Genomic DNA, 25,832 nt, shown 5'->3' on the forward strand with positions numbered 1-25,832 from the left:
AGTCTACAGTACAGTCCTACAGTAAGTCTACAGTACAGTCCTACAGTAAGTCTACAGTAGTCATACAGTAAGTCTACAGTACAGTCCTACAGTAAGTCTACAGTACAGTCCTACAGTAAGTCTACAGTAGGTCTACAGTACAGTCCTACAGTAGGTCTACAGTAGGTCTACAGTAGGTCTACAGTACAGTCCTACAGTAGGTCTACAGTAGGTCTACAGTAGGTCTACAGTACAGTCCTACAGTAGGTCTACAGTACAGTCCTACAGTAGGTCTACAGTACAGTCCTACAGTAGGTCTACAGTACAGTCCTACAGTAGGTCTACAGTACAGTCCTACAGTAAGTCTACAGTACAGTCCTACAGTAGGTCTACAGTACAGTCCTACAGTAAGTCTACAGTAGGTCTACAGTAAGTCTACAGTAGGTCTACAGTACAGTCCTACAGTAGGTCTACAGTAAGTCTACAGTAGGTCTACAGTACAGTCCTACAGTAGGTCTACAGTACAGTCCTACAGTAAGTCTACAGTACAGTCCTACAGTAAGTCTACAGTACAGTCCTACAGTAGGTCTACAGTACAGTCCTACAGTAGGTCTACAGTACAGTCCTACAGTAGGTCTACAGTACAGTCCTACAGTAGGTCTACAGTACAGTCCTACAGTAAGTCTACAGTACAGTCCTACAGTAGGTCTACAGTACAGTCCTACAGTAAGTCTACAGTACAGTCCTACAGTAGGTCTACAGTACAGTCCTACAGTAGGTCTACAGTACAGTCCTACAGTAGGTCTACAGTACAGTCCTACAGTAGGTCTACAGTACAGTCCTACAGTAAGTCTACAGTACAGTCCTACAGTAGGTCTACAGTACAGTCCTACAGTAAGTCTACAGTACAGTCCTACAGTAGGTCTACAGTACAGTCCTACAGTAGGTCTACAGTACAGTCCTACAGTAGGTCTACAGTACAGTCCTACAGTAAGTCTACAGTACAGTCCTACAGTAGGTCTACAGTACAGTCCTACAGTAAGTCTACAGTACAGTCCTACAGTAAGTCTACAGTACAGTCCTACAGTAGGTCTACAGTAGTCCTACAGTAGGTCTACAGTACAGTCCTACAGTAGGTCTACAGTACAGTCCTACAGTAGGTCTACAGTACAGTCCTACAGTAAGTCTACAGTACAGTCCTACAGTAGGTCTACAGTACAGTCCTACAGTAGGTCTACAGTACAGTCCTACAGTAAGTCTACAGTACAGTCCTACAGTAGGTCTACAGTACAGTCCTACAGTAAGTCTACAGTACAGTCCTACAGTAGGTCTACAGTACAGTCCTACAGTAGGTCTACAGTACAGTCCTACAGTAAGTCTACAGTACAGTCCTACAGTAGGTCTACAGTACAGTCCTACAGTAAGTCTACAGTACAGTCCTACAGTAGGTCTACAGTAAGTCTACAGTAGGTCTACAGTACAGTCCTACAGTAAGTCTACAGTACAGTCCTACAGTAGGTCTACAGTACAGTCCTACAGTAGGTCTACAGTACAGTCCTACAGTAGGTCTACAGTACAGTCCTACAGTAGGTCTACAGTACAGTCCTACAGTAGGTCTACAGTACAGTCCTACAGTAGGTCTACAGTACAGTCCTACAGTAAGTCTACAGTACAGTCCTACAGTAGGTCTACAGTACAGTCCTACAGTAGGTCTACAGTACAGTCCTACAGTAAGTCTACAGTACAGTCCTACAGTAGGTCTACAGTACAGTCCTACAGTAGGTCTACAGTACAGTCCTACAGTAGGTCTACAGTACAGTCCTACAGTAGGTCTACAGTACAGTCCTACAGTAGGTCTACAGTACAGTCCTACAGTAGGTCTACAGTACAGTCCTACAGTAGGTCTACAGTACAGTCCTACAGTAGGTCTACAGTACAGTCCTACAGTAAGTCTACAGTACAGTCCTACAGTAGGTCTACAGTACAGTCCTACAGTAAGTCTACAGTACAGTCCTACAGTAGGTCTACAGTACAGTCCTACAGTAGGTCTACAGTACAGTCCTACAGTAGGTCTACAGTACAGTCCTACAGTAAGTCTACAGTACAGTCCTACAGTAGGTCTACAGTACAGTCCTACAGTAAGTCTACAGTACAGTCCTACAGTAAGTCTACAGTACAGTCCTACAGTAGGTCTACAGTAGTCCTACAGTAGGTCTACAGTAGTCCTACAGTAGGTCTACAGTACAGTCCTACAGTAGGTCTACAGTACAGTCCTACAGTAGGTCTACAGTACAGTCCTACAGTAAGTCTACAGTACAGTCCTACAGTAGGTCTACAGTACAGTCCTACAGTAGGTCTACAGTACAGTCCTACAGTAAGTCTACAGTACAGTCCTACAGTAGGTCTACAGTACAGTCCTACAGTAAGTCTACAGTACAGTCCTACAGTAGGTCTACAGTACAGTCCTACAGTAGGTCTACAGTACAGTCCTACAGTAAGTCTACAGTACAGTCCTACAGTAGGTCTACAGTACAGTCCTACAGTAAGTCTACAGTACAGTCCTACAGTAGGTCTACAGTAAGTCTACAGTAGGTCTACAGTACAGTCCTACAGTAAGTCTACAGTACAGTCCTACAGTAGGTCTACAGTACAGTCCTACAGTAGGTCTACAGTACAGTCCTACAGTAGGTCTACAGTACAGTCCTACAGTAGGTCTACAGTACAGTCCTACAGTAGGTCTACAGTACAGTCCTACAGTAGGTCTACAGTACAGTCCTACAGTAAGTCTACAGTACAGTCCTACAGTAGGTCTACAGTACAGTCCTACAGTAGGTCTACAGTACAGTCCTACAGTAAGTCTACAGTACAGTCCTACAGTAGGTCTACAGTACAGTCCTACAGTAGGTCTACAGTACAGTCCTACAGTAGGTCTACAGTACAGTCCTACAGTAGGTCTACAGTACAGTCCTACAGTAAGTCTACAGTACAGTCCTACAGTAGGTCTACAGTACAGTCCTACAGTAGGTCTACAGTACAGTCCTACAGTAAGTCTACAGTACAGTCCTACAGTAGGTCTACAGTACAGTCCTACAGTAGGTCTACAGTAGGTCTACAGTACAGTCCTACAGTAAGTCTACAGTACAGTCCTACAGTAGGTCTACAGTACAGTCCTACAGTAAGTCTACAGTACAGTCCTACAGTAAGTCTACAGTACAGTCCTACAGTAAGTCTACAGTACAGTCCTACAGTAGGTCTACAGTACAGTCCTACAGTAAGTCTACAGTACAGTCCTACAGTAGGTCTACAGTACAGTCCTACAGTAGGTCTACAGTACAGTCCTACAGTAAGTCTACAGTACAGTCCTACAGTAGGTCTACAGTACAGTCCTACAGTAGGTCTACAGTACAGTCCTACAGTAGGTCTACAGTACAGTCCTACAGTAAGTCTACAGTACAGTCCTACAGTAGGTCTATAGTACAGTCCTACAGTAAGTCTACAGTACAGTCCTACAGTAAGTCTACAGTACAGTCCTACAGTAGGTCTACAGTACAGTCCTACAGTAAGTCTACAGTACAGTCCTACAGTAGGTCTACAGTACAGTCCTACAGTAGGTCTACAGTACAGTCCTACAGTAGGTCTACAGTACAGTCCTACAGTAAGTCTACAGTACAGTCCTACAGTAGGTCTACAGTACAGTCCTACAGTAAGTCTACAGTACAGTCCTACAGTAAGTCTACAGTACAGTCCTACAGTAGGTCTACAGTAGTCCTACAGTAGGTCTACAGTACAGTCCTACAGTAGGTCTACAGTACAGTCCTACAGTAGGTCTACAGTACAGTCCTACAGTAAGTCTACAGTACAGTCCTACAGTAGGTCTACAGTACAGTCCTACAGTAGGTCTACAGTACAGTCCTACAGTAAGTCTACAGTACAGTCCTACAGTAGGTCTACAGTACAGTCCTACAGTAAGTCTACAGTACAGTCCTACAGTAGGTCTACAGTACAGTCCTACAGTAGGTCTACAGTACAGTCCTACAGTAAGTCTACAGTACAGTCCTACAGTAGGTCTACAGTACAGTCCTACAGTAAGTCTACAGTACAGTCCTACAGTAGGTCTACAGTAAGTCTACAGTAAGTCTACAGTACAGTCCTACAGTAAGTCTACAGTACAGTCCTACAGTAGGTCTACAGTACAGTCCTACAGTAGGTCTACAGTACAGTCCTACAGTAGGTCTACAGTACAGTCCTACAGTAGGTCTACAGTACAGTCCTACAGTAGGTCTACAGTACAGTCCTACAGTAGGTCTACAGTACAGTCCTACAGTAGGTCTACAGTACAGTCCTACAGTAAGTCTACAGTACAGTCCTACAGTAGGTCTACAGTACAGTCCTACAGTAGGTCTACAGTACAGTCCTACAGTAAGTCTACAGTACAGTCCTACAGTAGGTCTACAGTACAGTCCTACAGTAGGTCTACAGTACAGTCCTACAGTAGGTCTACAGTACAGTCCTACAGTAGGTCTACAGTACAGTCCTACAGTAAGTCTACAGTACAGTCCTACAGTAGGTCTACAGTACAGTCCTACAGTAGGTCTACAGTACAGTCCTACAGTAAGTCTACAGTACAGTCCTACAGTAGGTCTACAGTACAGTCCTACAGTAGGTCTACAGTAGGTCTACAGTACAGTCCTACAGTAAGTCTACAGTACAGTCCTACAGTGGGTCTACAGTACAGTCCTACAGTAAGTCTACAGTACAGTCCTACAGTAAGTCTACAGTACAGTCCTACAGTAAGTCTACAGTACAGTCCTACAGTAGGTCTACAGTACAGTCCTACAGTAAGTCTACAGTACAGTCCTACAGTAGGTCTACAGTACAGTCCTACAGTAGGTCTACAGTACAGTCCTACAGTAAGTCTACAGTACAGTCCTACAGTAGGTCTACAGTACAGTCCTACAGTAGGTCTACAGTACAGTCCTACAGTAGGTCTACAGTACAGTCCTACAGTAAGTCTACAGTACAGTCCTACAGTAGGTCTATAGTACAGTCCTACAGTAAGTCTACAGTACAGTCCTACAGTAAGTCTACAGTACAGTCCTACAGTAGGTCTACAGTACAGTCCTACAGTAAGTCTACAGTACAGTCCTACAGTAGGTCTACAGTACAGTCCTACAGTAGGTCTACAGTACAGTCCTACAGTAGGTCTACAGTACAGTCCTACAGTAGGTCTACAGTACAGTCCTACAGTAAGTCTACAGTACAGTCCTACAGTAGGTCTACAGTACAGTCCTACAGTAGGTCTACAGTACAGTCCTACAGTAGGTCTACAGTACAGTCCTACAGTAAGTCTACAGTACAGTCCTACAGTAAGTCTACAGTACAGTCCTACAGTAAGTCTACAGTACAGTCCTACAGTAGGTCTACAGTACAGTCCTACAGTAGGTCTACAGTACAGTCCTACAGTAAGTCTACAGTACAGTCCTACAGTAGGTCTACAGTACAGTCCTACAGTAGGTCTACAGTACAGTCCTACAGTAAGTCTACAGTACAGTCCTACAGTAGATCTACAGTACAGTCCTACAGTAAGTCTACAGTACAGTCCTACAGTAAGTCTACAGTACAGTCCTACAGTAGGTCTACAGTACAGTCCTACAGTAGGTCTACAGTACAGTCCTACAGTAGGTCTACAGTACAGTCCTACAGTAAGTCTACAGTACAGTCCTACAGTAAGTCTACAGTACAGTCCTACAGTAAGTCTACAGTACAGTCCTACAGTAGGTCTACAGTACAGTCCTACAGTAGGTCTACAGTACAGTCCTACAGTAAGTCTACAGTACAGTCCTACAGTAGGTCTACAGTACAGTCCTACAGTAGGTCTACAGTAGGTCTACAGTACAGTCCTACAGTAGGTCTATAGTACAGTCCTACAGTAAGTCTACAGTACAGTCCTACAGTAGGTCTACAGTACAGTCCTACAGTAGGTCTACAGTACAGTCCTACAGTAGGTCTACAGTAGGTCTACAGTACAGTCCTACAGTAGGTCTACAGTACAGTCCTACAGTAGGTCTACAGTACAGTCCTACAGTAAGTCTACAGTACAGTCCTACAGTAGGTCTACAGTAGGTCTACAGTACAGTCCTACAGTAAGTCTACAGTAGGTCTACAGTAAGTCTACAGTACAGTCCTACAGTAGGTCTACAGTACAGTCCTACAGTAGGTCTACAGTAGGTCTACAGTACAGTCCTACAGTAGGTCTACAGTACAGTCCTACAGTAGGTCTACAGTAGGTCTACAGTACAGTCCTACAGTAAGTCTACAGTACAGTCCTACAGTAAGTCTACAGTACAGTCCTACAGTAGGTCTACAGTACAGTCCTACAGTAGGTCTACAGTACAGTCCTACAGTAGGTCTACAGTACAGTCCTACAGTAGGTCTACAGTACAGTCCTACAGTAGGTCTACAGTACAGTCCTACAGTAGGTCTACAGTACAGTCCTACAGTAGGTCTACAGTACAGTCCTACAGTAAGTCTACAGTAAGTCTACAGTACAGTCCTACAGTAAGTCTACAGTACAGTCCTACAGTAGGTCTACAGTACAGTCCTACAGTAGGTCTACAGTAAGTCTACAGTACAGTCCTACAGTAAGTCTACAGTAGGTCTACAGTACAGTCCTACAGTAGGTCTACAGTAGGTCTACAGTAGGTCTACAGTAGGTCTACAGTACAGTCCTACAGTAGGTCTACAGTACAGTCCTACAGTAAGTCTACAGTACAGTCCTACAGTAGGTCTACAGTAGGTCTACAGTAGGTCTACAGTACAGTCCTACAGTAGGTCTACAGTACAGTCCTACAGTAAGTCTACAGTACAGTCCTACAGTAGGTCTACAGTAGGTCTACAGTAGGTCTACAGTACAGTCCTACAGTAGGTCTACAGTACAGTCCTACAGTAAGTCTACAGTAAGTCTACAGTACAGTCCTACAGTAAGTCTACAGTACAGTCCTACAGTAGGTCTACAGTACAGTCCTACAGTAGGTCTACAGTACAGTCCTACAGTAAGTCTACAGTACAGTCCTACAGTAAGTCTACAGTAGGTCTACAGTACAGTCCTACAGTAGGTCTACAGTAGGTCTACAGTAGGTCTACAGTAGGTCTACAGTACAGTCCTACAGTAGGTCTACAGTACAGTCCTACAGTAAGTCTACAGTACAGTCCTACAGTAGGTCTACAGTAGGTCTACAGTAGGTCTACAGTACAGTCCTACAGTAGGTCTACAGTACAGTCCTACAGTAAGTCTACAGTACAGTCCTACAGTAGGTCTACAGTAGGTCTACAGTACAGTCCTACAGTAGGTCTACAGTAGGTCTACAGTAGGTCTACAGTACAGTCCTACAGTAGGTCTACAGTACAGTCCTACAGTAGGTCTACAGTAGGTCTACAGTACAGTCCTACAGTAGGTCTACAGTACAGTCCTACAGTAAGTCTACAGTAGGTCTACAGTAGGTCTACAGTACAGTCCTACAGTAAGTCTACAGTACAGTCCTACAGTAGGTCTACAGTACAGTCCTACAGTAGGTCTACAGTACAGTCCTACAGTAAGTCTACAGTACAGTCCTACAGTAGGTCTACAGTACAGTCCTACAGTAGGTCTACAGTACAGTCCTACAGTAGGTCTACAGTACAGTCCTACAGTAGGTCTACAGTACAGTCCTACAGTAGGTCTACAGTACAGTCCTACAATAAGTCTACAGTACAGTCCTACAGTAGGTCTACAGTAAGTCTACAGTAGGTCTACAGTACAGTCCTACAGTAGGTCTACAGTAAGTCTACAGTACAGTCCTACAGTACAGTCCTACAGTAGGTCTACAGTACAGTCCTACAGTAGGTCTACAGTAAGTCTACAGTACAGTCCTACAGTACAGTCCTACAGTAGGTCTACAGTAGGTCTACAGTAGGTCTACAGTACAGTCCTACAGTACAGTCCTACAGTAGGTCTACAGTAGGTCTACAGTAGGTCTACAGTACAGTCCTACAGTACAGTCCTACAGTAGGTCTACAGTAAGTCTACAGCAGGTCTACAGTACAGTCCTACAGTAGGTCTACAGTACAGTCCTACAGTAGGTCTACAGTAGTCCTACAGTAAGTCTACAGTAGGTCTACAGTACATTCCTACAGTAGGTCTACAGTAGTCCTACAGTAGGTCTACAGTACAGTCCTACAGTAAGTCTACAGTACAGTCCTACAGTAGGTCTACAGTACAGTCCTACAGTAGGTCTACAGTACAGTCCTACAGTAAGTCTACAGTACAGTCCTACAGTAGGTCTACAGTACAGTCCTACAGTAAGTCTACAGTACAGTCCTACAGTAGGTCTACAGTACAGTCCTACAGTAAGTCTACAGTACAGTCCTACAGTAAGTCTACAGTACAGTCCTACAGTAGGTCTATAGTACAGTCCTACAGTAAGTCTACAGTACAGTCCTACAGTAGGTCTACAGTACAGTCCTACAGTAGGTCTACAGTACAGTCCTACAGTAGGTCTACAGTACAGTCCTACAGTAAGTCTACAGTACAGTCCTACAGTAAGTCTACAGTACAGTCCTACAGTAAGTCTACAGTACAGTCCTACAGTAGGTCTACAGTACAGTCCTACAGTAAGTCTACAGTACAGTCCTACAGTAAGTCTACAGTACAGTCCTACAGTAGGTCTACAGTACAGTCCTACAGTAGGTGCTCTTGATACAGAAGAGTGTGTACTAGTGTACTGAAGGGGTGTCATGGACACGTGATGGTTGGACACAGTAGCTGATGTTTCCCGTCATTGTTTGAGTCACTTTAACCCCAAGCGGCTTGGAATTGACACCATTTACCAATATTGATCTAAGCTTGAATGAGAGTGAGTATCCTGTTATGTCCTGAGGCCAGGCAAGTCTTGGCCAAATGCAGGACATGGTTATCTATATCACAACACATCGATAAGGTAGAAATAACAAAAACAGACACAGTCCATTGCCAGACTAAGTTATGTCTCATTCTAACAAACAGCCAGACAGCTCTATGATATGTATTAAAGGTAGAATCTGTAATGCCGTCTAACTGAGATGTTCTTTTTTGGTTTGACCTCAGGCACTGCCAAGAGAGATCCAGAGAAATTCACAGTATAATTACTATAATGCTAGAATATATAATATATACATATAATATGTATAGCTAGAATATAATATATATAGCTATATAGTAACTTTAAAATGATGTCAATTTCTCTTTGCAGAACCTGAGGTGTAGCAAGCAAAAGCATCCCCTCCCCTATCCCCACACAGCAGAGCAAAACAAGAAAGGTAAACAACGTGTGATTGAATTGTACTTGTTGCTCTATGTTTCAGGATAATGTGACTAGTTTTAATACATGTTCTCCAAACAGGTAAGATTATCTTGAAACATTATCCTGAAACAAGTACAGGTCTTTAAACAAGCAACATTGTCTGCCAAATGCAGTAAGTAAAATAAAGATAACAACCCTTGCTAAGTTTGACCTTTTTTGCACTATATATCTACGGCTACAGATGAAGGCTGGTGCAGCCACCAAGACAGCCTGCGCGTTGATCACACCCTGCTCCACAACAAGCATCCAAACAGCCGGCTGGGAGGAGGAGGGAGTTTACCTGAAAAGGCGGCTGGCTTTGGGGGTAAGGGGTGGAGGAGCACGGAGGGAGGGAGCACTCCTCACTTTGGGGGTAGAGGGTGGTGGGCGTGAGGGGAGAGAGCTCCTGTTGCTGTCCTAATGCGGACGGCCCGTCAAAGATGCATTCCAGAGATGCTACCTACAGAGGAGGGCACGGAACTCACAAGGGTTACTTACCAGACACAGACAATCTGTTAGGAAATAGAAAGGTTGAAAGAGAGATAGTGGGGGAGGAATAAGAGCTCCACACAGTGCCCCCCTCTGGTTCATGAAAGTATTTCCTCCATGGTCGTGACCTCTGGAGAAAAGAATTTCAACAATCATTTTTACTACGGACCACAGAAACCCACAGTTCTCTGAGATGGTAAATAAGCAGTATATCTTTACAATGTAACTTTTTCATGAAAATAATATCGCTTCTTTAGCTATCTATACACTTCCTATCAAATTCATGCGTCAGTTCTATGGTAATTTTATCTCACTACCTCTTATGCACTGTAATTTAGTTACGAGCCATGCACTGCTCTGTTATAATTTAAAACTGAACTTTGTAAAGAAACTCAAGTTGAGAGCGATGCACTGCTCTGTTGTTCTATTAACACATTCGGGGCCATTGGGGCCCGTCTAATCCCACTCTATGAGGCCAGCTTTTCATTACAAGTTTTCACTGTACGTGAAGTTGTTTGTAGAGCTAAATCTATATTTTATATTATTGCTATGTGTCCATTATCATTGTCAATTGACAGTATTAACCCTTCCCTTCAATATGCCATAAAGAAATAACTTTTTCATCAATACGTTCCCGTTTTATAGCGTCGTGAATATGAACTATATAGCGCAATGGTCTGGGGTAATTCCTGCAAAGCTAGTTATAGGGCGCTAAGCTAATAATACCGCCGCCTGGTGGATTTCGGGCGAGTTGCACTCCACTCACAACCGGATGGTGCGTTCTGTGCATCGGCGAAAATGTTCCGGGCAGAGCTATCTTGTTATGTGGATCCAGACAAACACTCTAGTGCATTGGATCGCTTTCGAGATGCAAGAATCAATATGCTTTCGGCATTTATTGCGTCGTACAAACGGAAAATGGATCTAGCAGATGGAAGTCAAATAATTGGAATATTTTTTTCTCCAGACTCATCGGCCACAGGTGAGAGGAATCTAATGTTAATTCCAGCTCGATTGTCTATTTATTTCATTGCAATCCATCTGATCAACGTATGATGTCGTACTAAAGAAAGCCGTTACTGACAATCAAGGAATCATAAACGACCCCCCCCCCCCCTTTCCTTCACGCATGATGGAGCATAATGTATACCGATCATATGCATTTGAATTTTTTAATATAGCGTGTATAGGAACGAAACGCCAATCAATTATGTATAATATGCGTTGGGGGCTATAACTCGCGTTCTAGGAATTGCTGCTCTACACTCTAAAAACATACTTATATTCACGACGGTATTAACATGACAATGAGAAGACACTGCATCTCAATATGTGGAGTGAAACTGTGGAACAGTCTAAATGTGGTGCTAAAGCAATGTCCAAACATGAGACAATTCAAACTGATGTATAAGGAAATGATGTTCACGAGGTACAGGGATGAGGAAGGGACTTGATATTCAAGGGTGTTTACATTTTTATTTTTATTTCTTTCATGTTTTACATATAGTTTTTTTTTGTTTGTTTTGCATATATATATATATATTTTTTTTTTATGTTTTAAAATAGTACACTCATTTGAGTAGTGGAAAAGGGGTAGGATTAAATAAGTGTATACTTCTTCCTACTCCTTTTCGAACATGTAAATTGAGTTATGTTTTGCTTTTGTTTAGTTATTATTTTGTTTGAGTTATGTTTTGATTTTGTTTAGTTATTTATTTAGTTTGTATTCATTTACATGTTCGAAATAAAGATTAAAAAAAAGAAATTATATATATTTTTATTGAACTATTTTATCACATTTTTACTCTGCCTATTCTATTTAATTATTTGTATTACTGCCTATTTTTCAACTGAATGAAACTGTAAACAGAGAGGCCTATTGGGATGTTAGATCCTAATGTGAAAAGCAGTGAATGTGATTTACCTTACCTTGCTACCAAGGTGCCAAACCTCTTATCTTTTTTATGCTCGCTTATGCCTGTATTTATTACTGCTGTGAAGCACTTTGAACTGCAATCTCGAGTTGGGCTGAACAAGGGAAAACCCTGCCAACTGTGATACTACATGAAGCACAGTGAAATTAGGCTGTCTTAAATACTTCGAAGCTTCGTTCGATGGCATGAGCTTCGAACATAAAAAATGTTTTATATAAAAAAATAAAAAAAAATTAAATTAAAATTACCTCAAATCTTGCGCCTCCATTCCAATTAAACGAAAGTAAGCGGCGCCTCGACTCCACCTCTCTACAACAAGCACGTGGAGATTATCTGTGTTGAAAACAACAAGGACATGTGCAGCAGACATGTCGACGAAGAAGTCATCAGACGTGTGGTTACACTTTAAAATATGCAAAGACAATGCCCAAAAAGCAGAGTGCCAGATATGCCAGAAGAAAATGGCATATCACAACTTTGTCAAATCACCTAAAAAACGTAAGTATCGTTGTACACGACGGCGACGCCACACAAAACATTAATAAGGCTATGCCTATGCTGCTATGACTAATGTGTTACCAAGTTGGCTAATTTAATTGTAATCATCTGCTTTTGTAGGTGCATTGTCTGATATAATTATAAATTATAAATTAAATATAATATAATTGTTTGCTTGATAGACGAAGGGTGCAACATAATTATGTAATGTCATGTCGTTGGCTGTGAGAGCAGCCCCACTGCACCCAGGCAGCGCAGCCGAGTGAAACCTTGTTGGCTGCGTCACAGTCACGAAAGGGGCTACTTAATTAATTAAGCCAATCCACTTTATTTATAGAGCACATTTAAAAACAACAACGTCTGTACAAGTCCCACAACATAAGATATTAAAAAAAAAAAAAAAAAAAATAATAATAATAATAATAATAATAATAATAATAATAATAATAATAATAATAATAATAATAATAATAATAATAATAATAAACACTTTAACTGCCGAAAACGCCGGAACTCGTCATTCCTCGCCATGCTCAAGTTGCCGCGGACGCCGTAACTCGTCTTTGATATCAATATTTCAAAAATCTGTGATCCGGAATCATATTTCCCATCCGGAGCCCTTGACACACAGTTCTGATCTCCTCTCAATACAATAGCGTGTAGTATTACCGCGTTCGATATAAACTGCTATGATGAACATATGACCCACATTAGATGAATGGTATAACGTTGCCCACGGAATTATAAATGCCCCCTCGCCCATCCGGTCAACATCAGATGACGTGTAGTAACTACTAGAAGTACATCCAATTGAAATTTTTTATCTCGCACAGATTCCTACCAAACTGTATTTGATCATCAATATAATGCATTTGGGGCTATAAATCACGTTCTGGAGAAAGCTGCAGAAAGAGATGAAAACATACTTATACTTTAGACCATATTTTAGTATGAATATGTGAATGAAAAAGTTTAACGTTGCTACACCATGAACAATACATATAGGACATTGAATGGGCCCTAATAATGGCAATCTAGCAATAGAATTTAAAAAGTTATAGCCCTGCAAAGAAGGGGAACTTCTCCATGTTAAATAGAGCTGGCAAGGGATGGTATATCATGAATTTAACCCATGGCAATCAAAGTGTTAATATATATATATTTTTTTTTCAAAGCTTCGAATTAAAATCGAAGCTCGGCCCCGAAGCTTCGATTGCCAAAAAAAGCTTCCAAGGTCAGCCCTATTACCCATAAAAGATCTTCCGGTCAAGCAGGACCAGTCCTGCGAAATTCGTAAAAGGCTACAGTCTCATTTCTAGAGCACAAAATGTAAAACAGAGCCCAAAGTTACCTTGCTTGATGAAAAGTATTTTTTGTTGCCATTTTCTCTGATGCACCATATAAGGTGCAGTTACCTCTCACGGCCACAGACAGTGACAATATCTATTGTTATTATGTTCTACTCTAGTATTATTATTATTTCAATTATCTTTTGTCCTGCCTATACCCCCCCCCCCCCCCATGTTGCTAGGATACCTGGATTTCCCAAAGGGAATTAATAAAGTAACCCTTGACTTGAAATCTGAATCAACACACACACACACACACCTTAAAATAGATATGAGAACTGAATCAATCAAAACACACACAACTGCCTCACAATATCGGAGAACTGTGGGTTTCTATATTGTCCTGTTAATAGAATTATAGTGGCTAATCGTAATTTTTGGCAGTTTTAGAGAAACTACTTCGGAACCAGAGAGAGCGGTCGGCCACTCAAAGAGTTTTACTGATAATAAACACAGATCGTATTCAGAGAGAGAAAGAGAGATAGAGAAAGAGAAAGAGAAAGAGAAAGAAAAAGAGAAAGAGAAAGAGAAAGAGAAAGAGAAAGAGAGAGAGAGAGAGAGAGAGAGAGAGAGAGAACCAACTAAAATGACAGAAAGAGAGGCTAGAAGCAGCTAGAATTAGAAGTGAGAAGACTAGGGATCAGAATGGGATATGGAACACAGAGACTAACAACTGATTGTCAGGATCCTGGAGAGCTACTGGTGAACGTCTTCGAGGAACCCGCCTTCTGATCTGCTAGATTTGAGCAGTACCCAAAAAGAGTCCAAAACCGATCAATTTGTAAAGTCATGCTAATAAATTCTGAGGCAAGCAGCAAAAGACTTACCAGAGCACAGACAGAGGCTAGTAGGTACCGACTCCTCGCCTTAGTAACGGATGACCTATTCTAGCCTTCATTGTCTGCCATGATTAATGTCCAAATGGCCTTTTAGGTACATAGTTCTCAATTGTGTGGTTAATGATAAGGAGATACATACATTAAAAAAAATAAAATAAAAATAGGGATGAGGAATACAAGTCCTTTTGATTCCAAAGTGCAAAGATCAGAGCACATGTCTCTTACAGAAAACATTTGTACTACAATCTAATTTCTTGGCGGTGACAGGGCTCTTATGCTCTTATCTTATATCGGCACGCAAAATATTGTGATATATTGCTGTATCGATTTCCCCTCCACCCATAATTTTCAACTGGTGGTTTGTGGCCTCTGCATGACCCATTTACTGGACATGTCTTTGTGTCCAAGCTTCTCCATAATGACGTATGATGTACTTGTATGACGTGTGCCACCTTGCTGCGTGTGTGTGAGCCAACCCATATAAAAGCTCTCCAGGACCGCGGCTAACCGAGCTCAGAGTCATATAGATCTGTAGCTCCAGGTGACAGAAAAAGAGTGTGGGAGAGCCTCAGAGCTCTAGACAAAACGTCCAAGTCCAGCAAGCCAGAACAACAACATCTGGGACCGTTTTGTCCGTTTTGTCTCGACCAACGTGCCTTTTTCACAATGGGGTTGATGAGGAAAAAAGGCGTGACCTGCCGTCAGCATACAGGAGGACCAAGACTTCCATATATGTATGTTAATATGATGAATGCTGAGACACATTAGGATGTATGAACTTAGTACACAGAGGATGCACGGTTTTGGGTTTCAACAGTGCATGGTTTAAAATCCAAATGATTTAGCTACAAACACTGGCAATGAAATGATATATGTTCATGATTAGGCTGTTAGATATGAGCTCTTTTGGTATTAGAATTGTGCAAACATGTAACTAAATCAATTAACCTTTCACTTATTTTTTATTTTTTTTATTGGTCTTTTTCCCCCTCCATTTTCCTCCGATTTTTCTCCCATCCCAATGTTAGTCGTATACCAATACCCAGTCCCTTCCTGGTCGCTGCGCACTTACCCCCCACAGTCAGATCATCTGGGAGAGTGGAGGCTACCACGTGCTTCCTCCGACACACGTCCAGCCAATCACCGCTTCTTTTCACCTGGCAGCGCGGATTCTCATCGAGAGGGCGTAGCGTGTGGGAGGACCACACTATCCCCCTCAAGTCCTATCCGCGCTTAGCAGGCGCCCCGACCGTTTACAACGACCCGGACCCACCCCGCCAGCTTCTCCCACCCTCCAATACAGCCAATTGTATTGGTGCAGACGGCCAGCCAAGCTGGTGACAACCCCGGAGCTGTGAGCTGGATTCGAACAGGCGAATCCAGCTCACAGCTCCGGGGTTGGTGACGAACGCAATCTCCGCTCGGCCACCTAACCGCCCTTTAACCTTTCACTTCTAAACTAAAAAGGAACAAAATATGCCCATGAAAATAATATGCTATGAACCCCATTAGGGGTAAGAACATTTTAGATTCTATAATTCTACAGCTTGTTTCAGTGGAATGTCATGTACACACTTCCATATGTCAAGTGAGTCTCAGCTCACTATTTCAGAGTATTTTTGGTTTAAGCAGACCTCTATTTCCTTAGGACTCAGATTATAATGTTCTGCTACGATGTCAACAGACTACTACTGGACGTTTTACATTTGACCACCAGGTGGCAGTAGAGAAGCCAGTGGGGTAATCTTGGCTGATCAACAAGCCCTTCCTGTCTCACTGAAAATATATACTGAATTACCACATGGCGGTGCTACTGCTCCACTGAAAACTATCACCTCAGAGTGAAGTCAAGTCTGTCTTTATCAGGTTAATACAATAAGGCTAAAGCTTATTCAATATGAATTACAAAATATACCTAATTTCATTGATTGCATTACAATCAGGGTAACATTGAAAAAGGTTAGAAGTGTGTGAAATATCCTAATTATACTCTGAAAACGAATTAATGAACTGAAACATAAAATGTATAATGGTAAATGGTGCATTTATATAGCGCTTTTATCCAAAGCACTTTACAATTTTGTTCCTCACATTCACCCATTCACTCACACATTCACACACAGACGACAGAGACAGCCATGCCAACCTGCGCATCGGGAGCAGTTAAGTTTAAGGTTAAGTGTCTTGCTCAAGGACACGAACCAGGAACCTTCCGATTACCAGACGACCGCTCCGCCTCCTGAGCCACTGTCATAGTAGATGTGTCACATACAGCATCCTAATTTAAATCAAATAAACGAATTAGCATTTGGCCATTTTGAAAAATGCACTGTAGATGCCATGGACACAGAACACTACTATCACTATGACTAGAGTTTACAGCACCGATAAAACGGAACACAAAACACTGAGAAATGTATCAAATCCAATTCCTGCAGTGAGAGAAGCAACAGCCAGGAACGGTCCAAATACACCTCACAATAACAGCACATAGAACAGCATGGATGACCACATGCACAGGAAACAGCTACATATGACTGAGACTGAGAGGTTGTCAAATTCATCGGGTTGTGCTGCTTTGTGGGTTACATTTCTTCATGAAAACACCCAAGCTATTAAAAGCACCAGATTCAACCAAGAAGACATCGGTTTGACCTTAAGTGGCCTAGAAGACATTTCTTTCAGAGTGGTCTAAATATAACAATTAGACTACATTACAGAAGGTTCTAAAATGTGTGATAACCTTAATTCAAATTGCCATACAATTGGAATTAAGCTATTTAAGATAATCGCAGTAGTGAAGATATTAGCAAAGTGAAGCTACACCCAGGGCTGGGCGATTAATCGAGTTTCAATTTCAATTAAGATTTTGGCTTCCCACAATCATGAAAACAAGATAATTAAGATAATGATTATTGTGCCGCATTCCATGTTGCTCACATTAAATGCAGTGCACCCTTACTTCACAGCCCCCCCACCCCCCCAAACAGTAGTTTCAGCTATCAAATCTATCAAAATAATCGTGATTATGATTTTTGCGATAATCGAGCAGCCCTACCACCAAGCAACAACCCGAATGATGGAATTTGACTGACAGTCCCCAGTGTTATTGATGCACAGCAGTTAGGGCTCTGACATTAAGAGCATGGCTGGGTGGATACATGTATGGATGAGTAGTGTACATGTATGTCATTGAGTCATTGTGTTGGTGGTGGTAGGCATGTATGACTGGTGTGAGGGACATGATGGGAAAACAATCAACACAATTATCTTCCTCTCATCCTCCCCCTGGATGGAGGGACTCATGAATGTGAGATAGATAGATAGATAGATAGATAGATAGATAGATAGATAGATAGATAGATAGATAGATAGATAGATAGATAGATAGATAGATAGATAGATAGAACGAGAGAGAGAGACGAGACAACAGAGAAGAGAGAAAGGGTGAAAGAGAGCGAGACATTGGTCCTCATTCACGAACAAACATACGAGAAAGGTTACAAGCAAATTTCACTGTAACTCCACTTACAAGCTTTTCGTCGTAAGTCGGACAGAATGGTGTGCGCCCGTGTTCTTAAGGGCTTAATTTAGGAGAAATCGTTGGTGGTTGCGTTCACGTCGATTCTACAGACAACCTCGGATTTAAATAATTATAATAATAATAATAAATATGACAATATTTGTCTCGTTAAAAATTATGTTTTATATTTATAGTCTCAACGAGGCGAAAATAAATAAAAGCACTACACAAACACTGCAAATGACAGTGAATAAATACATAAATAAATAAAAACTAAAATCGTGTGGATATAGCTATAGTGGAATAGTATGGACACATCTACATTCTGCTCTCAGCACACCCCATTCCTTTCATGTAGGCTATATATTTAATAATATTAGGGCTGTCCCCGACTAAGGATTTGGATAGTCGACTATGATTGGCCAAAATTTGCCGTTAGTAAAAAAAAAAAAAAACGATTATTTTATAATTTTTATTATTTCATTTGGGCTGTGGGGGTGCTTAATGTCTGAAGGAATCTACTGCAGGCTTCTTGTCCTCTGCAAAAGCATGCAATTGGTCCACTGATGGATACATCTTGATATTTGTCTAGTCTAGTGTGTTCATTAGATGGGTGAAATCCTCTTTCAGTGCCTCTGTGCCTGTTTTCTTAGGCAGTTAGCCTCTGGTATGCGTGCCATTAGCGTTAGCCACGCTTCTAGGCCTCTTTTCTTTGGGAAAGAATGATACAAAAATAAAAACTAAGAGGTTATTCGACTAAGAGGTTGGCAGTCGACTACGGCTCCTTTCGACCGATTAGTCGACAGGGTCAGCCCTAAATAATATATATTATAAATCTATAGTTTATTAGCTACGACGCAGCCAATATTTGGTGGCCTTGTACCCGTATTGGTACTACTAAATAACATGTCACGCTACATTTTGTACTCTGGTTGGATGCCAAACTTATTTTCGTTGTATTGTACTTGTGCTCTACAATGACAATAAATGTGAATCTAATCTAATTTTGATCAGTCACAAATTGCTTTTGCTACCTGTTGTGAATATTTTCACATGGGTCAGCACAACCGAAGTGCAATGCTTAGCCTCTCCCTTCGCTTTATAAGGAGCTGGCAGGGCATTTCTGTATGCAAATTCATGTGTGCGAGAATGCGCTTTCAGTTTAAGAATGATGTTCTTCCTTCATGGGATCGTAGCTGCAATCAGTTTGGCCTCTTACGAGCACCTGTCCACGCGTTCAGGTATGCGGAGGAGGACTATTGTAGGTTTCCTCTTACGAACTTCTTACGAGGTTATTTACGAGAATGTTAGTGAATGAGGTCCATTGAGGTCCATTGAGTACAACAAGGCTTGTGTGTGTGTCCACGTACCTTCATGGGCGAGATGTGTGCGTGGGCCACGTAGCCATGGACGTTCTCGATCTGGGACAGGTTCTTCTCGGCCACCTGGACCAGCTCGGGCCCGTCCTCTGTGAGCTGGGGCGAGCTCTGCTCCTGGGGGGGCGTGTCCTCGTCGTGGTGATTGTACTTCTGCAGGGGACAGAAAGGGGAGGGGAGAGAGGGGAGGGTATAGGGAGAATCCACGGGTCAGTGACGGGACAAGGTATTCAGGTCTCAAAAGCTCAGGCATCTGTACCAAATATTATAAATGGTAAATTACTTTAGAGCTCAACTTTCCAAACCAGCACTCGGCTTACACGTGGCGCCTTAGTCCTCTACTACTGTCAGATAACGGTTTTGTCCAACATATTTCTGAGCAAATTGACATTTTCCTTGAAACAAATATGACTGCTGATGTAACATTCGGCACTATTTGGGAGAGCTTAAAGGCATTTCTACGGGGCCATATAATTTCGTATTGTTCGTTTATCAGAAAGCAGAAAGAAAAGCGCTTAACTGAACGAGGAGATCTCATTAAGAAGCTGGATCAGCAGCACTCAATGGCACCGTCGCCAGACCTTTATAAACAAAGACTAAACTTACAAACGGAATTCAATCTACTCTCCACTAAGCAGACGGAACAGCTGATGCATAGATCCAGACAGTCATGGTATGAGCATGGGGACAAACCATCCAAGATTTTAGCTCACCAAATTCGTAAATCGGAGGCTTTGCACATGATCCCTGAAATTGAAACCCAATCTGGACACCCCTCTAAGGACCCTAAAGTAATAAATGAGAGTTTCCAACATTTCTATTCGAAACTTTATAATTCGGACTTGTTAAAAAACCCTGAAGTGTTTGATGCATTTTGTGAGGGCCTGGTGTTTCCAACTTTGGGGGACGATGACAGAAGTGAACTTGATCAGCATATCACCTTAGAAGAAATTAAATTGGCGATCAAATCAATGCAGTCTGGTAAATCACCCGGTCCAGATGGCTTTCCAGCGGAATTTTTTAAGGTATTTAGTGACAAATTGTCTCCGCTCTTGCTGGACATGTACTCGGAATCCTTCGACTCGGGATGCCTGCCTCCTACTCTCCAGCAAGCGACAATTTCACTTCTGTTAAAATCAAACAAGGACCCATTGCAATGTTCGTCGTATCGCCCAATATCACGTTTGAATGTCGACTGTAAAATACTATCTAAAACTCTAGCTCTCAGATTAGAACATGTGTTACCTTCTATGATATCCCCGGATCAGACAGGATTTGTAAAGGGCAGACAGGGCTTCTTTAATTTGCTATTTAATATTTTATATACCCCTTCACCCTCGACACCTGAGATTGCTCTGTCATTAGATGCCGAAAAGGCGTTCGATAGGGTGGAGTGGGACTATTTGCTTTTTACTCTTGGAAAATTCGGTCTAGGTGAAAGGTACATTTCGTGGGTAAGGCTCTTGTATAACTCGCCCATGGCCCGTGTCAAGACAAACAATGTATGTTCCCCTTATTTCCCACTGAATCGTGGAACCAGACAAGGATGCCCATTGTCCCCTCTCCTGTTTGCAATTTCTATAGAACCTTTAGCTATGAAGTTGCGAGCGGAAGACCGGATCAGGGGAATCCATAGGGCTTGCCTAGAACAGGGGTTCCCAAACTTTTCAGGCCAGGACCCAGAAAATAAGGCGTCAGAGAGCCGCGGCCCAATGCACATCGTCAGGCTTTTTTTTTTTTTTTTTTTTGCCAGGCGACCGATTTTTTAAGCCAAATATCACTTCAATCCTATTAAGTTAGTTCAAGTTAGTTATTCATTTATATGTGCTATTTATGAGAGGGCTAACTTGTTGCAAAATAATAATGATAATAATAGTCTCATTAACACTTTAACTGCCGGAAGACGCTTTTAGGCGTCCTTCCCCGCCATGCTCAAGTTGCCGAAGACGCCGTAACTAGTCTTTGATATCAATATTTCAAAAATCTGTGATCGGAATCATATTTCCTTTCCGGGGCCCTGAGACACAAGTGTGATCTCCTCTCAATCCTCTAGCGGTTCAAGACCGCCATCTGGTGGCCGATCGGCAGATCGAAAAAACGGATGTTACCTTTAACCCGGTAGGACTCACTCCATATGGGGTCCGGGCACTCGCTAGTGTTAGAGAGACTCAGTCTTCACACAGTGAACATCGATCGCTGCAAATAACTCGAAAAAACAACATGATTTGGACGTATATATTATTATACAACCTGGAAATGGACCGGATATTTCTATATCCCATAATAGGAAAATGTCTGTTCCACGCTCATCGCCCAACGGCGCGAGGAAGATACGGTAAGATTCAGCGTTATTTTTCAATGTGTACGATACTAACTGCTATGATGAACATTTGACCCACATTAGATGAATGGTATAACGCTGCCCACGGAATTATAAACGCCCCCTCGGCCATCCGGTCAACATCAGATTACGTGTAGTAACTTCCAGAAGTCCGTCCAGTTGGATTTTTTTATATCGCGCCGATTGCTATCAAACTGTATTTGATCATCAATATAATGCATTTGGGGCTATAAATCACGTTCTGGAGAAAGCTGTAGAAAGAGATGAAAACATACTTATACTTTAGATCATATTTTAGTATGAATATGTGAATGAAAAAGTTTAACGTTCATACACCCTGAACAATACATATGTCAATAATACAATAATGGCAATTTAGCAATAGAATTTAAAAAGTTATAGACCTGCAAAGAAGGGGAACTTCTACATAGACAAATAGAGCTGGCAACCTATGGTATATCATGAATTTAGCCTTAGGCAATCAAAGTGTTAAAATACTATTGTTGCTTCAGTTGTTTTCAGCGTTTTATGTGCATAATCTGTAATTTAGTTTGAAATGTTCGTTGAAATAAGTAGATTTTTCGTTTTTGTTTATTTATTAAGTTAATATAAAACCATATAGTCACATTTTAGAATACAATAGAATAGAATTTTAGAATACAACTAGAAACACTGTCCTGGCCTGCTTCTAAGTTCAGTGGCCTGACAAAAAAAAAAAAAAAAAAAATACCTTTGGGTCGCGACCCCGACTTTGGGAACCTCTGGCCTAGAACACAAATTATCCCTCTATGCTGACGACCTGTTACTTTATGTGTCTGACCCTTTGGAATCGCTTCCCCATGCTCTTACCATTTTCAGAGATTTCGGCTGTATCTCTGGATATAAATTGAACATGCATAAAAGCAAGTTGTTAGCCATTAACAGTGAAGCAGAGGAGATCTCATTTGAGGCATTTCAATTTAAGGTAGCGGATCATCTGACTTATCTAGGCATCAAGGTCACTCGCTTACATAAAAATCTATACGAGAAAAATTTCGCACCACTCCTGGAGCGTACTAAATCAGATCTTCAAAGATGGGATAGGCTTCCCTTATCACTAATTGGTCGTGTTAACGTTGTTAAAATGAATGTCCTGCCCAAATTTTTATATATCTTTCAGTGCGTTCCAATTTATTTACCGAAACTATTCTTTAACACACTAGATAAACAGATTTCGGCATTCATTTGGAATGGCAAACTTCCAAGGATTAGGAAGCCATTTTTACAAGAGGCGAAACGGTCAGGGGGGCTGGCCTTGCCAAATTTTCAATTTTATTATTGGGCAGCAAACACACGCAATATTCTTTACTGGATGGGGGATCGGTCGACTGAGACTCCAGCGTGGTTGCATATTGAGTCCTCCCACTGCGGAAAAACCTCATTGCAAGCTTTGATTAGCTCAGCTCTTCCGTTAAAATTGGATGCATACCGACATAACCCGATAGTGCATCACTCTCTTAGAATCTGGATACAATGTAGGAAAAGGTTCTGTCTACAATCAATGTCGTCTCGGGCACCAATCCCTTGCAATCATATGTTCCCACCGTCCCTATTGGACTCTGCTTTTAAGATCTGGAGCAATAAGGGTATATCTAGTTTTAAAGATCTGTATATTGACAATGTTTTTGCCTCATTTACTCAGCTGACTCAAAAGCACGACATCCCCCGGACTCATTTCTTCCGCTATATGCAAATTCGTGACTTTGTACGCAACAGATATCCTACATTTCCCAACATGCCTGAAAAAACAACTTTAGATGAATTTCTAGATGTTAATGTATATAGAAGGGGAGCGATTGGAGTATTGTATGATATATTGTCGACCCTACATTCCCCCTCTCTCACTATTATCAAATCACATTGGGAGGATGATCTGTCTGTAGAATTTTCGGATGAACAATGGCAATCTATTCTCCGGAATGTTCACTCTTCCTCAATATGTGCCAGACATGGGCTCATACAGTTTAAGGTGCTACACCGTCTACATTTCTCAAAGGAGAAGTTGGCTAAGTTTTATCCAGGGACAGATCCTTTGTGCAATAGGTGCAAGACGGTGACGGGTTCTCTCGTTCATACATTCTGGACGTGTCCAAATTTATATAATTATTAGACATCTATATTTGATACTTTTTCTGCAATATTTGTAACCAAAATTGACCCTTCCCTTATAATCGCAATCTTTGGAGTGACACCAGCGGATATACCCATTCACATAAAACACTCGAAAATCTTTGCTTTTTCTACCCTAATTGCTAGGCGTTTAATACTTATGATGTGGAAGCAGGAGGCCTCTCCCACACATGTCCAATGGACCAGAGATGTAATGGGGTTCCTGCACTTGGAAAAGATGAGATGCAACTTAGGAGGCTCTACGGATAGATTCTATAAGACATGGCAACCTTTTTTGACGTATATGGAGAATGAAAGGTTGGGTACACTTCCATAGTGGAATCTATGAGACTATGTTGGGACCTCGGAGCAAGTTGAAGATGTGAATGTGTTTTTGTTTTTGTTTTGTTATGTTTGTATTTTACTTATTTCTGTTAGTTTAGTGTTTGCCTAATGTGAGTCTGAGTTGAATCTGGGAGGGGGGGGTGGGCTGGTGGGAGGAAACTGGTGGGGGGATGGGCTGGTGGGAGGGAGTGGGGGTGAAAAAAAAAAGAAAACCAAAATGGATGATTCTCTATTTTGACACTGACCATATCATGTATGTATCCATGCTGGTTGAAAATGAAAATAAAATTATCAAAAAAAAAAAAATGGTAAATGACTGCATTTATATAGCGCTTTCATCCAAAGCGCTTTACAATTTATTCCTCACATTTCACCCACATTCACACACCGACGGCGGAGTCAACCATGCAAGGTGCCAACCTGCTCATCGGGAGCAGTTGGGGGTTAAGTGTCTTGCTCAAGGAGACTTCGACATGCTGCCAGGGTGGAGCGGGAATCGAACCGGGAACCTCCGGATTACCAGACGATTGCTCTACCTGCCGAGCCACTGTCGCCCCTACATAAACATGATGATGTAATTGTATCACCCCCACTTCATCCACCTCCACTGGCTTCCAGTCAAGTAGCGCATCGACTTTAAGATCCTCCTCATCACCTACAAATCCCTTCACTCCCTTGCCCCCCGGTACCTAGCTGACCTCCTCCATCCCTACATCCCACCCCGGAGGCTGCGGTCCTCTGACTCTGGTCTCCATCCCCACCACCAACCTGTGCACTGTCGGCCCCAGAGCCTTCTCTGTTGCTGCACCCACCATCTGGAACTCCCTCCCTCCAAACATCCACAACGCTACATCCCTGGGCTCATTCAAATCCCAACTCAAATCTCACCTCTTCACCCTTAACCAATTGTTCCTCTGATTTCCTTCCCTTTAGTTTGCCCCCCTCTGCACCTTGGGTTTCCTGAAAGGCACTATATAAATTTAAGGAATGATTATTATTAGGGATGTCCGATATTATCGGCCGATATTGGCATTCAAATGTAATATAGAAAATTATCGGTATCGGTTTATTTTTTTTAACATTTATTTAACCTTTATTTACACAGGCAAGCAAGTAAGAGCAAATTCTTGTTTTATTTATTGTCAAAAGTATGCATAATGTTGTGTTAATTCCACAACAAGAGATATGTTGAAATTATTCCGTTTGGGGGGGGGGGGGGGACCCGTATATACCGGTATCGGTTGATATCGGTATCGGAAATTAAGAGTTGGACAATATCGGTATATCGGTAAAAAAGTCAATATCGAACATCCCTAATTATTATTAATTGTATATCTTCCCCCTTGGAGGTCCTGACCCCCAGGTTGACTACCACTGGCAGACAGGGGGAATCAAGATATAGGGAAGTTGTGTTAAGTCAACTAAGACCTTTTTTATTACTATTATTTCATTATTATTATAATTTCTACAAAAAAAAAAAAGAGAGAAGTGCTTCATGAATTCCACAAACTGGTAACATAAAAGTGCTTATTGAATGACATGTGCACACAGCTTGCTGCTACTGCAGCCCATGGGCCCGCTACCACCATACATAACATGACTTACTTGACTTAAGCCTTTGCACTCCCTGCGGAGCATAGGCCACTGACGATTTC

The 25,832-nt window shown here is 41.8% G+C and overlaps 1 protein-coding gene across 9 annotated transcripts in view; it reads right to left on the minus strand.

Moving 5' to 3' along the window:
• Positions 1-25,832, minus strand: part of dlg1b (discs large MAGUK scaffold protein 1b) — a 408,802-nt gene that overhangs the window by 168,524 nt on the left and 214,446 nt on the right. For 5 of the 9 annotated variants that reach the window (XM_084328063.1, XM_084328066.1, XM_084328065.1 and 2 more), the window contains exon 4: positions 19,338-19,496. In XM_084328063.1, the coding sequence (XP_084184189.1) occupies positions 19,338-19,496 (159 nt within the window). Of the gene's footprint in view, positions 1-9,636; positions 9,796-19,337; positions 19,497-25,832 lie in introns of all 9 variants that reach the window. The other 4 variants (XM_084328064.1, XM_084328060.1, XM_084328059.1 and 1 more) reach the window with 1 other exon arrangement.

Source organism: Notolepis coatsorum, assembly GCF_963971535.1.
Source record: "Notolepis coatsorum genome assembly, chromosome: 13".
Classification (NCBI taxonomy): domain Eukaryota; kingdom Metazoa; phylum Chordata; class Actinopteri; order Aulopiformes; family Paralepididae; genus Notolepis; species Notolepis coatsorum.